Source organism: Sinohyriopsis cumingii, chromosome 11 (assembly GCF_028554795.1).
Source record: "Sinohyriopsis cumingii isolate HCF-2022 chromosome 11, ASM2855479v2, whole genome shotgun sequence".
In the NCBI taxonomy this organism is placed as follows: Eukaryota; Metazoa; Mollusca; class Bivalvia; order Unionida; family Unionidae; genus Sinohyriopsis; species Sinohyriopsis cumingii.
The window spans coordinates 27,372,440-27,387,972 of record NC_142971.1 but is presented as its reverse complement, the minus strand read 5'-3'; the positions used below and the strand labels follow the sequence as shown (position 1 = coordinate 27,387,972).

Sequence of the window (15,533 nt, the reverse complement as noted above, 5' to 3'; positions counted from 1 at the left end):
CCCATGGTATGGACTCGAAATTACCAAATTACTCAGTAGGGAGAGTATGAACTGTAGTCAGATGATTCCAGACACAGTATGGTTTACGCTCTTTGTCTTTAATGTATAATAAACTAATACATTTACTCCATCCTACAGATTTAAGTTTTAATTATCTTAATATATTGGAACAGACTATCATTACCTACCATGATAGCTTAGAAGTGTCTATGTTGTTACTAGTGGAAAACAATTTGCTGCACATATATGAAATAATAATAATAACAATAAACTCTTTCGAGAATTTTTTTCAGGCAATTTACTGCTAGCCTTTAGTTTAAATTTATTTAAGAATAAGTAGGTAACTTATGTGAAAGTTAGGAAATGTCAGGAGTGGTTTGCTAATAGAGGTAAGAATTTTTGCAATAAAAACATAATAAAATGCATATAACTGTATGATTCTTAGTTGAATATTTTTATTTTGCCATTATACTAAGATAGATTTGGAATGGGCATGCTGATGTACAAATATAAGGATAGAGAAATGTTCTGATGGATATGAGCAAAAAAATATGGCCTTTTCTGCTATTGCAGTGGTGGCATAAAAAAGCACTGACATGATATAATTTGTATTTTTTCAACATTAATAATATTTCTGCTTTCCCAAATTGTCCTCTTGGAATTCTTGGCACATTTGCCCAAATTAACTTTTACTGATACACAAAACCATCTGACATTTCCTTAAGCAAGGTTTTAGCTTGGATTATACACATAATGAGATTCCCCCCCCCCCATCTTATGACAACACTGTATTTACAATTCTTTCATTATATGCATATTAATTATTTTATATAATTTAGAAATATATTATGTGATAAGTACAGTGTAGTTCCAACTGTTAACAGCCATTTATTTGGTTATATGATTCTGATGCACATAAAGTTATTATTACGTGGGCCAGCTATTTTTCTTTTCTAGCAATGTTTTGTGTTGTCATTTTAATGTATTGTTATTAGTAGCCTACTTTGTATATAACCTAAACAAAGTTGGGATATATGTTGAAATCATTATGATATTATGTGCTTTAATGTACAGTGTTTATGACATAAAATTGATTTGATATACTGACTGAGCTTAGATGGAATAGTGTAGGACACTTAATCCAAGTTTTGTGGGTTTGGTGCCTGCCTATGCCAGCCTGGGTCATCTGTTTCTGTGTGTCATAGGGAAAAGCACTTAGCTCCAATTTTTTTAGCATGATATAGTCAATAATGTGTTGAAAGTAAAGAAAGTTGATACTGGGAAATGTGAAAAAGTCTGATGTAATGATGTTTGCTGGGACATGGCTTAAGCAGAATATTCTAATGGATGAAATAGAAGAAGGAATCTTAACTATTTCATTTTAATAGATTTTAAGTGGAAATTTTCTGTTTCCTGTTTAAAAGAAAATAAATATTTTGAAATTTTAAACTTAATTTATAAAGATACAGGAATGGTCCCAGACCTGGCAGGTTACATTTAATACATACATGACTGAATTAATGCTAATATAAGAAAGGGTAACCAAACCATTCAGTATGTATACATAGCTGAAACAAGTTTACAAGAGTTTACTTATTATAAACATTTGGCTAGTGATTCCTGATAGTACACAGAGACCGCTCTGGTGGTTAGAGCATCTGCCTAGGATGCGGGAGGTCATGGGTTCAATCCCTGGCCGAGTCATACCAAAGACTTACAAAAATGGTACTAACAGCTGCCTTGCTTGGCGCTCATCATTAAGAGATAAGTGTTAGGACTAGTCGGCCTGGTGTCAGGATAACGTGACTGGGTAGGACATCATGCTACATGTCTGTGACATGATACCCCAGTGATAGGCATCAGTATAAACTGCCACACTGCAGACATTGTAGCGATATGACTGAAACATTGTTAAAGCTACGTTAAGAATCCAAATCACACACACACACACACACACACACTCACTCATGTTACATACATAGTCAATGTTTTTTTCTGATAAAACTTAAGATGATTTTCAAAAATTTAGTAGTTTTAAATTAAAACCAGATTAGTTGTCTTTGGAAAAATGTACACAAAAATTGTTGTATTTTATAAGTTTTGGGCAAAATGCAGTCTCAGTTTGTTGAACTTTGGACTTGTAATGACTTGATGGACCACAGATGTACAAATCTGTTTAAAGCATGAAAGAAATATTCTTCCTTAGAAGATACGGAGATTTTAACACCAAGTTATCAGTGTGTGGCAATGGCACCGATTTTCTTGTTTCATTTTTTTGTTTTGATTTGCATTCAGTATACAGAATGCTTCACTCAGCATAAATTCCATGAGTTCTGTATTATTCATAAGCAATTGTTATCTATGTATGTACACTTTTAATAAAATGTATGCCAATGTATGTGTATCCTTTTTGTGATACTATTAGAGTGACATTTGCATGCATGCATAATACACTCTAGGGCTGCATCAATTAAATTTCTTAACTAGTGAACATACATTAACCGAACCTAAATTGTTAGATTAGAAGATTTATGTTCAAAACTTTACGTGCATCACATATATAAACCACATATTGAAATATATTTATACAGTGGCAGCAGATTGAATTTCTTGTTATATAGTTTCATATAATTTTTACACAATAAATACATTTTGATAGAGAGATGATCAATGATTTCTGTACACAAGTGATAAGACACTATCTTAAATGACATTTTTTCCAGTAGTTTCTGACATCAGCACTATTTGTGGGAAAAGTTTTTTGATTTATAAAACCAAACCAATCAAAATTACTACATAATATACAATAGTGAGTATGCTGAGAGCAGACTGCAGAAACAGTCATACAGTTAACAAGGGTTTTAAAAAATAATGTCTGCAGCAGCATAGCTTTAGAGTACTACTTTTATCTATTTTTTTATATACTAGACGCTCAGTATATGTCAGTAAGAGAGAGAGAGAGAGAGAAAGAGAGAGGAGTGCATACACAAATTGTGAGGGCAGAATGTTTGCAGCTTTAAGATATTTCTAATAATCATTTTAGAATAGACAGTTCTAGATGTACATGGTTATACTTGATGTTCATGCTTGAAAAAACTCAAATAATATGATTTTGAAATAATAATATGAGTTTTTTCTCCTTTTTTCTAGAGTGCTTTTACTAAACTGCAAGTCCCATTCTGCTAAGTATTGTACACTTTTACAGGTGTAGGGGAGCCATTCACATGAAATTATTGATTATATTTACACCTTTATTTGCATCTTTCTAAACTATCACTGACTTAGAACTAAAAGGTCTGATACTTGAAGACCATGTAACTAAAGCTGGTGCTCTGATAATTAACAGAGATTGATGTATCATTGGACAAATAGTGATGTTTTTGGGCATGGAATTTTAAAATAGCAAGTTCAAGTACAAAATGTTAACAAATGTGTAAAATAAATGCAAGGAGGTTGTAATGACCTGAACATCTAATTGGGTCATTTACATATCAATACATATACATTTATTTTAATTTTATTTGTCTTCCCAAAATATTTTTGTTTAATTGTCATAATTATATATTTTTTTTCTTAAAAAGAAGCCTGAAAATTCTATACTCAAGTGACCTGCACAGTTACACAGGAACAACTGCAGAATCACTTAGCAACACATCATCATTATCATTTAAATTATAGACGGGGGTTTTTCGCCCATATGGGCATGTACAGGGCATTTGGTTAATGTCCATAGGCCCACTATTTAATTGATCCAGGGGTGGGGGGGGGGAAGAATTAGTCCCTCATCCCCCAGGCATTACTGTGCATAAAAGGCACTATTTAATTGAGCCATCAGGTCTTGGGTCAATATGACTGGCTTCATAGACTCTAGTGACCTTAGCAACACTTTGTCTTTGTAGCAGTTATAGTCAATTGGATTCCAGCAAACTGATACTGATAGTTCTGAAATAGAGATAGTTCTGAAATAGATAGCCTTCATGTCCTAGAGTCCAGTAATTGGGTCTCACCTAAAGGCAAACTGATATCAGTTGTCTGGTCATTTCTGAAACTTCATCCTCAGAGAAGTGAGACTGTAGAGCAAAATGAAGGCCAAACATAAGTGGTAGATAAAAGACAATGTTTTTGTTTCCAAAGACATCATTGTTTTGATGACAGAAAAGAAGACACTACAGATATCTGCAGCAGCAGTCAGGCAACATGTGAAGGTATATTTTCCATGTTATGATATTTGAATCAATTGATTTAATAGTTTCTTTTAATTTGATAGCTAGTTTTTTGGTTGTTTTTTTTATAACCTTTATATAAAGTAATTTCTAAAAATACAACTGAAATCAAACAGGTTAACATAAATTAGTGAATTACTTTCTTTTAAATGAGGATGAATATTTTATATTAGATTTTCATATTCATTTAGCACTTTTAAACATAATTTTGAACAGTATATTTGATTAGTGATATAAATTATGCATGTAAAATGTATTGACTAGAATTGCTCTGCAAATTTTGCTTAAAATCAATATTACCCCTATAGATAAAAAAAATTTTTTTTATTACATTCTAAATATGAATTTGCTGTGTTGTGACAGTAGTAACACAATAAGATCTAAATATGAATTTGCTGTATTGTGACAGTAGTAACACAATAAGATCTAAATATGAATTTGCTGTATTGTGACAGTAGTAACACAATAAGATCTAAATATGAATTTGCTGTATTGTGACAGTAGTAACACAATAAGATCTAAATATGAATTTGCTGTATTGTGACAGTAGTAACACATAATAAGATGCCAAAGTAGACCTCCTATCACTCATTGTCTTACTTTAGTCTAAAAGACAAATAATAGCATATTCTGGGTAATATGACTTGAATGATATTCTCCATTTGATCATTATGATAGCCACACATTTGTAAGAGTGGTCCTTAGAAGCCCAATCTTGGTAGAAAACTCATTGTAAATGCAATGTGAAACACTCCTACCATAATTTTAGTCACATTGGAAGTATTTGAGGAGAATCAAGTAAAAAAAAATCTCTTGCATATGCTATGAATACTTGATATTGGTAGAGAGATTACATAGGCAAAAACCTTTGTAGAAAATTGTTCTTAAGTAAATTCCTGGAAAACTGGTGGATTAGTGCTAGAAATATACCAGTTAAATTTTCCATCAGGTTGCCATATAAAGCAGAAACCCATATGTTTCCAACTCTTATAATCTCGTTGACTATACATGCTATTATTCAATCTCAATGAAAAATATTCTGTAAAAAATATGTGTATGTACTATAAATGTCGAAGTTGTTCATTTGTACCTTTTCTATATGACAGAATCCACAAATGTATTATTAAAATGTGTTTTAAGGGACCATCTGTTATGTCCTATATACTATAAAGTGTATGTTTCTCAAAAGTCAATTACTTGACATTATCTTCACAGTTGGCATGCAGCAGGTTTTCATATTAGTAGTAACCAGTTAATTATTATTAGTATTATTATTAATTTTTATTTTCTGTTTCATTGCAGGAAGGAGAGGGATCAAGAGTTAGCTCTGGTTGAATATAACAACAAACAATTTTATCTGGGCATTTTTTCAAAAGAAACCACCTTTACATTTTGTGAAGCACCAACAGGAAAAGTGCAAAACAATGACTTACATACAACACCAGCAAAATGGCAATATAACTTAATACAAATGACAAAAAGATATACATATAGGTTATCTGTTGCATATATTTTCTGGACATGTTACATACAATAGGTACAATTTTTATAAAACATTTTTAGCAAAGAAAAAGTGGAAACTGAAATAAGAAATTATTTAAAATAAGGCTAACAGTCTTGTGACATGAACCATAAATGGCCATTGACATGTGACACAAAACTCTGCAAAATGGCTATTAACCATACAACACTAAGCAAATTTGATTCATAAGATCTGTGTGATTTACTTTCCTTTGGACAGTTTGATTCTTACAAGACATCACTGTTTTGAGCAATATTTAAAAACTTTTTCAATCTTTAATGCTAAAATTATAAAAATCAGGACATAATCTATATAGGAAATTTTTATATTTTGTCAAGACAGTATTTTGACACCTGCTGTAGTTGGGGACCTGAGTGGCAGAGTGGTCTAATGCACTCACCATTACGGATCATTGCCATCTCATCTGTCAGCATGGGTTTGTGTCTTTGGGTTTGGCCAATGTGGGTATGTGAGAAAGCTCTCCAGTAGCTTCTCGTGGGTCGGTAGTTCTTTCCAAGATTTTCCCAGGTTCTTCCTCCACCATTTATACTGGCCACCATGTATAGCCTATCTTGTGCTGAAAAACGGCATTAAACCCTACAACAACAACAACAATTTACTGTAGTTTGCTTCTTTACAAACATTGGATCTCACAATGATTACCATTACTGTCAGCAGCAATGTACATTATTCAGTTTAGAGTGCCACAATGCTTTGGTATCTCTCTCTTTTGATCATGAAAAGAAGGCTTATCATGGTCTTGAGGATGATAAACCTGATGTACAAATGACATCTTTCTTGTATCCAGATGTGATTTCAAAATAATGCAAATAACTAGTTACATTTAACATGAGTAACTGTTCATACCAGCAAATATTAAATGCTGTGTACATGTATTCAGGAATTATCTTAAATATAATTAAGCATGTGACATGTTTAAAAAGTCCTCATACAACGTACATGCTTTTTTCTTTGTATCAAAAATGTACTGATATGATTTTTTATGTTTTATTATTGTGAAAAAAGTCAGTGGACAACTGCTATGGATACACGATAAAGGTACATGGCAGTAAGGAATTGTTTACATGCATACAATCATGTAAATGTATAACAGGATTTATAGTAATTGACTGCGGAATGTCAAGTTTTAATTGTAGAAGTTTGTATTGTTATACATGGTGATAGTAGAGACTTAAACAGCAGTTTATAAAATTGTAAATTGAAATATCTATACCTTCTATTAAAATATAATATTACTACAAGAATTTTGATTTCCAGTCTTATATACACATCTGGGCTATGTAATAATCTTGTTAAGCTGAGTATGAAGATCTACACTTTAGTAATATTTTTATGAGCCAGATAAAGTCTGACAAAGTTGTAATAATATAACAACAACTAGTTCATTTCATCGGCTTTTTAAACCCAGTTTGTTAAAAACAAATATAGACCTTATAAATAAACGTTTCATACATGCCATGTGAGAAAAATAAAGACTACATGAGTATATTAACTTATTTCTCAATTCAACAAATATTAGTTATACCACCAAGTCATTAAACACACACACACACACACACACACACACACACACACACATATATATATATATATATATATATATATATATATATATATATATACAGTAACTTACTACTTAAATACTCTGTGTGGGTTCGAGTTTCGGATTCGGCCAATGTGGGTATGTAGAAAGCTTGCCAGTAGCTTCTCATGGGTTGGTGGTTCTTTCTGGGGTTTTCCCAGGTTCTTCCTCCACAATTTATACTGGCTGCCATGTGTAGCCTATCTTGTGCTGAAAAATGGTGTTAAACCATACAACAACAACAACTACTTAAATAAAACTCTAGCTCGCTCTATATAAAGGTTACACATGAGCTAGAATCTGAATGAACACTGTACAGGATTATGATGATTCCAAATCTATGCCAGGCTGATCCTAGCATTAGAGTGTATTTTGGGCTGATCTCGGCTTATCTATGCTAGGCTGATCCTAGCATTAGAGTGTATTTTGGGCTGATCTCAGCTTATATGCCAGGCTGATTCTAGCATTAGAGTGTATTTTGGGCTGATCTCAGCTTATATGCCAGGCTGATCCTAGCATTAGAGTGTATTTTGGGCTGATCTCAGCTTATCTATGCCAGGCTGATCCTAGCATTAGAGTGTATTCTGGGCTGATCTCAGCTTATCTATGCTTGGCTGATCCTAACATTAGAGTGTATTTTGGGCTGATCTCAGCTTATCTATGCTAGGCTGATCCTAGCATTAGAGTGTATTTTGGGCTGATCTCAGCTTATCTATGCTAGGCTGATCCTAACATTTGAGTGTATTTTGGGCTGATCTCAGCTTATCTATGCTAGGCTGATCCTAGCATTAGAGTGTATTTTGGGCTGATCTCAGCTTATCTATGCTAGGCTCATCCTAGCATTAGAGTGTATTTGAGGCTGATCTCAGCTTATCTATGCTAGGCTAATTCCAGCATGAAGCAAGTTATCTGATTTTAAATTAATGCATCCTAATCACCTGAGCTGATCCCATCTAGGTAATATAGTAATATTCTCACATTTATATGTGTTGTATTTTCCACTTTAGAAAACCAGTGCAAGATTGCTTGCTAATGTTTCACACCTGACCATTATCATGACTTCTGAATATATTGACAATTTACTGAGAGCAAAGTGCACACAAAATATCAAAAACTTGTTTGCACCATCACTTGAATTTTTGTTCATAAATATTCAAAGTAAACATTTTATTTGCAACATATTTACATATTAAATTGAGAACTGGTTTAAGTCCCACAAACATGTTTCACACTGATCAACCTAGGTACATGAACAGCATTTATAATCCAATTTTGAGTTGAAAAAGCTGTTGTTTTTAATTGATTTTTGTTTTAAAAATGTATATTCACAGTATTTTTTCTGAAGTTTAAATCAATTCTTGCTCATATTTGAATCAAGAACTATGTTGTTATTATTTGTCTGTCTTGATTAATCTTATCAATAAAAGTGGACTTCATCTTGTGATCTGTTGGTATCTGTATCATTGCACAAGCTATGTTCATTACACAATTCAGACACTATGCATTGCAATCACAATAGCCATTTTAACTACTGATACTGTTCTTTGAAAGCTAAACTGTTTTAAATGTCACTGTCCGTGTAAATCTAACTTTTTATGCTCTGTTTTATGGTAAGGAAATTTTCAGTGGTTGTTTTGCAGCTTGAAAGTTACAACAGTATTCACAGTATGCCTATTTGACCTGGACTACCCTTTTTAGCACACAAATGTGAGAAAAAGAATCCATCATTGTGCTTTAGTGTAGAATTGAAAATTCCATCCTTGGGATTGAAAATTTGCATTAAACACTCAGTGCATCCTTGTGTATGACTTAAAATTCTAAGCTTTGAATGGAATTTTCCTATTCTACACAAAGTCATATGAATGATTCTATCATTACTACATTGAGCATGGAGATCAGCAAAGTTGACTTGGGAGGACAGTCACAGTTGATAATCAGTAGAATAATATTACTATGTGTTTGTGATTCAGATTTATAATGTAGATTTTTTTTTAAATTGTCATATGGCTATGAAGTCTGTGTGGCAGTTTATAGTGATGTCTAGCACTGGGGCATCATGTCGCAGACACATAACACGATGTCCCACCCAGTCACATTATCCTGACACCAGGCCAATCAGTCTTAACACTAACTTTTAATGCTGAGTGCCTAGCAAGGTAGCTGTTAGTACCATTTTTATAAATCTCTTGGTATGACTCAGCCAGGGTTCAAACCTGTGACCTCCTGCATCTGAGGCAGATTGTCTTTCCACTTAGGCCACCCGAATGGTAATACTAATACGAAGAAGGGATTTGCAAGTAGTAATAATATTAATATTAAATACAAAGGTAATGTCCTATAAGAAAGACAATACTGAATTTTCTTTTATTTTCTGGAGGCAGTGTATGGCATAGCAGTAGTAATCTTACTAGTCATCATAATTTTTAAATGACAAAATGAATGTTAGACTGTTACCGTGGAAATAGAGTAATGTTACTACATGGGTTTGGGGGATAGCAGGAGAGCTATCTAGTATTTTTACTACATCAGTTGTAGTATTGTTACTACATCTGGTCTTGGAAATCACAAAGTCAGTGCCTGAAAATAGGGTAATATTACTACATATACATGGGTCGGTAGGTTCACTATGTAGCATTGTTACTATATCAGGTTTTGGAGCTCCAAATATCAGTGCTTTGAAATAGGGTAATATTACTACATATTTTGGGGGATAGCTATGTAGTATTTTACTACATCAGAATTTGGAGATCACAAAATCAGTGCTTGGAAAATAGGGTAATGTTACTACATCGGTTTTGGGGGATGAAAGTGATGGCTATGTAGTATTGTTACTACATCAAGTTTTGGAGGTCACAAATTAGTGCCTGGACATAAAGTAATGTTACTACATGGGTTTGGGGGATAGCATTAGAGCTATGTAGTATTGTTACTACATCAGTTGTGTTGTTACTGCATCAGGTTTTGAATCACAAAATCAGTACCTGGGCATAGCGTAATGTTACTATATGGGTTTGGGGGATAGCTTTGTAGTATACATAAGTTGGAGTACTGTTACTACATAAGGTTATGAAGATCACAAAATCATTGCCTGGATATAGAGTAATGTATGCATGCATTAAACTGACATCCAACAGTGCAAAACTATCCTTAGTGCTTTTGACTCGAAATTAGTCTTTTTCAAAGGGAAATACAAAACAGAGACTAGACAAAAAAAAAAAAGCATTGAGGTTAAAAAAATTTCAATGACTATTTCTATAGGAATAAAAGCTTTGTCAGTTTTATTGCATTTATCGTAATCAATCCCTGACACACGTGATCACTTGTGGATCCAGTGCACTCAAAAGGGCTGTTATTCACCATATATATTTATTGATAGTTTACCTAAGTTATTATTATGGTTATATGCTTATATTTTTTTTTAAATTTCAAGACCACCAAGGAATACTGGAAAGTATAATACATTGCATTTACCTTGAGAACATCAACTTGGAGGAGAATCCAGTATTAGAGGATATTTCTAAAAGGTTAGTAACAAGTTGTTTTGATGAAACTGCAAAGTGTCTTCTAATGCACTTTGTTTTGCAATTGGATTAGATTTTTAAATTATACAGCCCATTTAGCATCATACATATATACCATATTTATCCAGTAATGAGCCCCCCCATTTTTTTTTCTTTTTTAATTACCTTTATCATTTGTTTTACATACTTTTTGAGGTGTTTGGTATTCTTATAATTGTAATTTTGGCATTGTGCTGATGTGCCATTAACACGCGCACACACACACACACACACACATACACACACACACATATATACATAGCCATTTGTACCAAAATTTAGTAGATATTTAGTGAAGATGTATTTGTCTAATACTAACCTAACCCCCTTTTATAAAAAATAAATTTATTAGGCTGGCCCCAGAGTTACAAAACTGACCACAAAAATTAAGCACTTGTTCAAATTTTAAAAAAATGTTATCTTCTGTAACATCATTCTGAATGAACTTAGAGTTAAGTTTTGGCATGATCTTAAAGTTTTATTCACTACTTATGTGCCAAATTCAATGATGTTATGATATTCAAAGTTTGATATTTATGTTGGCATTTTGAATCCAGGTTCTTCTTCTTGTTTAAGGTCAGGCTGTTCATGACTTAAGGATCAGGTCTTATCATGGGAAATATACAGTAACTCCTTTAAGCAAATACAATCTAGTTTTGTTAATCCAATACAATTGCTGCTTTAAACATTTCAATAAATTTATTTGTCAAAGAAATGATGTTCATTTTTTAAAGATTTCAATGTTTTCTTTCTAATCATGGCCTTTAAAAGTGATTCCCAGATTATTTAAAGTTTCAACAAAGAGAGTACATTGCATAAGAAACTCCATTTATAATAAACACAGATGAAACAACAAATTTATATTATGAAGTATGTCACATTGTCCTTCCTGGTGTTTTATATTAAATTGTAGCTGAATTATAACGAAATGTGCCTGCCACTGCATGCATATGATTTCTGGAGCTTCTTTGAGTTTGTTATATCCAGATTTTACAGCTCATAATTCTTTATTGAACTGGACCTATTAAGTGACATTTTAATAGGTACTTTTTAAGTTGGTTCAAATACCAAGCAGGTTTTACCTGAAGTATAGAAAAGTAGAAAACTTGCACCCCTGTCCAAACCTCTCCAGGCCCAATCCCCTTCTCCCCACTTTTATTTAAAGTTGGTAGTTCCAGGGAATCACCTTGTGAGAAATGTAATGCAAAGTTTTCCATGAGAGTGACACATAATTATAGTCAAAGGACACACATTCAGAATAATGAAGAGTCCGGAGGACCCATTCATTTTTTAACCTAGGATAAACTGTAAACAAGGCTAATTGGTTTGCTGTTGCAGATCAGATTTGAAGAAGATGTAAATGGGAATCTAATTGCTAGCAGTCTGTGGTTTGTAATTGGTTTTGCAAATAAGAAAATAAAAAGTGTGATGAATATCAACTACTGTAAAAGTTGCAGCTGCAGTCAGATTTTCATAAAACTGTTATAGGAATACATGGTATCAAAATTTTAGTTTCCCTTTCTGTGTCTTGTAATGTCTGCTTCTAAAATATATTTCAGTATTCTAGTTGGCTACTTTACTAGATAAATATCATCCATCTTATTTTAGGACATATAATGCAAATATTTTAAATATCCAAATAAATATATGTACCATTGGTATTTCTATAAATTTTTTATATAAAAAAGCTGAAATATTTGCAGCTTCATTTAGACGGAGTACTTGAGGTAAATGTTATGAACCAGTAAACCTCATGTTGAACAAATTAAGTTCTTCGTTTATTTTACCAAAACAAAGGTTCAAAATTATTTTATTACATGATTTAGTATAACATTCAGAAATTTAACATGTTTTAGAGTAGAGAAAATGCAATTTTAGTTGAATGTTGCCAAAAAATAAGATTGTGACATAACATAAAAGTCACTGATGTCACAATGTTGCAGTTAGTTGAATTATTGAATTTCACCTGACATTGTATTACACCGTGAAATAAATATCTCTCACAGAGATTATGTGATGCCATTTTAAATTTGTGCTTTCTAATACCATTTTAAATTTGTGATTTCTACACTAAAATATGATCAAATACAATTAAGGATTCAATAATTATAGTGACTGATGCATGACTATACTGTTTTTTTCATATGCAGTCACTATCATGTTGCTTACCTACTTTTCTTGTCCAGTATTTATTAAAATAAGGATTGTGTTTTAGATCTAGTTATGCTGAGTGTTTCTTTATCAGTTTATCAGTGTTTTATTGGAAACTCGTCACTAGCATTATGACACTCAGTCTAATTCAACACACCATCTCAATAAGAAGTAAAACTACTTTTGATAAATGGTCAGTTAAACCTATTCAAGTAGATTCTTTGATAGGATTGTGGGCAGATGCCTTTATGGGGCCATATTTTGGAAAATTTGATTTAAAGTCTTAGTATTGTATCTAATTTCAGTGATTTGATGAACCAGCTTACAAAGTTATTACCTAGACTCCAGTCACTAAATGGTGCTAACCTGCAATCATCTGAAGGAAAATCCCCTTTGAAACCTCGGAATAGTTTTGAAGCTATGTGCCTTACACAGATCAGGACATATAGAGATTTGCTTCATCATTTACAGACCGAATTAAGGTAGTATTGCCCATAAATAATTTTTTTTTTCTCTTTGATCATTACTGGTTTATAATACATTTTGAAGTACTACAACTACCACATAAATCCAGCCCTCCCAGCTAAAACTGTTAGCTATGGGTCATATATGTTGTCTTGCCAAATATGTGGCATCCCACAGAGTGATCTCTCCAGTGTGTAGGCATTGGCACCAAAATTCCATTAGTATCTGAGTTATTACTTCTGTTCATGCTAAGTAGCGTGCTCTCTCCTGTTAAGAGATCACAGACCATATTCAAGAATTTTGGGATGATATTCAACATAAGAGCTAGATGGAGTAGTTTCCCTTCACAGGGAAATATACTCTATCAATATTTCTAACTTTGTCTTGCTCCTTTCTTTCACAAACAGAGTCTTTCAGTGTATTTCAGAATTACAACGTTGTTGTAAACATAGATTCCTTTCTGTACTTACCAGCATGGGCTTTTATTGGGTAGTTTTAAAATTAATATCTTGTTATTGCATTGTGCAGTAGACCACTTCAATGGATCAAATATTCTCTAACTTGTCCCATCTTAAAAAACTAAATACATCATGGAAGATAAAATGGCAACTGTTCCATACATGCCAACCATTATGCCTTTGGCATAATCATTATGCTGTTTTCCACTAAATTACATCTTATGCTGGCATGTATATGGATTACACTTTCTTGGTACATTAAAAAATAAAATTAAAATAAAGCAATAAATAAGTTGTTTTTGTCATTTTTATTGTCATCTCTTAACTCCACTCATATACATTTGAGAATATTCTTAAAAAGATGACTGCTGCATAATAATAGTGCAAGAGTACCTTCATTATTTACCATTTATAGCACCAATATATGACTCGTTTCAAAGGAGATAGGTGGGTTTCTTCAGATATGAACTTTGCCTCACAGATTCATTATATTGATAAGCTAGTTAGGTAGCAGACCAGTCTGTACTATTAAAGAAAGTGGCACCAGTTGTTAAATGAAATGCTCTACTGTGTGAGTTGTGGATGCTATATGATGGAAAATGTTAGAGCAGATTGATCTTTTCAAAACATGTCAGATCAGAAAAATGGATGTGTGTGTGTGCTTTACAAACTTCAAAAGAAGAATATGAGATTAATGTTATACAGCACTCTGAGCACATGATCATTTTCACTGAAGAATTCCAGTTTACAATCATTCAATGAAAATTACACATGTAGACTAGTTAAGGTGAGTGCTGAACATGAATAATATTTCAACATATTTTGTGTCTGTATTCTGATTATAATCCATATAGATTTTGCCCTGTGTGACAAGAATTTTGACCAGCTGCAGAAAAGATTGGTAGCAAAAATAAATGTATCTTTTTCAAATGTGCTCAAATTCTGGCATGTAATATATAGATTACACTCTTGATGCCCAAATTACACTTATTTGCCACTTATAATAGCAATAATTATGCTTTTACCTCTTGGGGTTGGTGGGGGTGGCATGTATGCTGTTAAAACATGACCTAATTATGTCATACCTATAAGATTGCAACAGGTGTATACCACAGATGATCTTTCCTTCATTGTGAAAGGAGGGGATGTCTTTGCACAGTATGACTAACTGACATAAGGTACCCAGCAGTCTCATGGTTCAGCATACCCATTATAGTGCCATTAGAGACTCATGGCACCTTATGCCACATTTTAGTACCCCAGTACCCACCTGAGAACAGACATGCCAGATTAATGGAGGATGTGTTTAGTGATTGCCTGAAAGTTAGAACGATCTAGTATGCTTGGCAACCACTTTATACCATCTTTACCAGTGCCGTCTCAGATTGTACAAGAGGCATCATTGTTGCCACATTCTTCTAGAGATGATGAATTATGCTCACAAGCTGCATCATCTTTGCTAGACCTAATGATGCTAAGGAAAAACTCTGCCCGTTCAGCACCAGTCAGTGAAGTCTTTTCCTGTTATCACCAGAGTTTTGTCTTCCTCCT

The 15,533-nt window shown here is 33.0% G+C and overlaps 1 protein-coding gene across 4 annotated transcripts in view; it reads left to right on the top strand.

The window, feature by feature from the left end:
- LOC149787815 (leucine-rich repeat- and IQ domain-containing protein 1-like) overlaps positions 1-15,533 on the top strand; it is a 160,288-nt gene that overhangs the window by 79,953 nt on the left and 64,802 nt on the right. For all 4 annotated transcript variants that reach the window (XR_016424108.1, XM_089974026.1, XM_089974028.1 and 1 more), the window contains exons 19-20: positions 10,779-10,872; positions 13,365-13,541. Coding sequence is in view for 3 of the 4 variants with exons in the window: in XM_089974026.1 (XP_089830152.1) it covers positions 10,779-10,872; positions 13,365-13,541 (271 nt within the window). In the remaining variant the exon portion in view is untranslated. The remainder of the gene's footprint in view (positions 1-10,778; positions 10,873-13,364; positions 13,542-15,533) is intronic.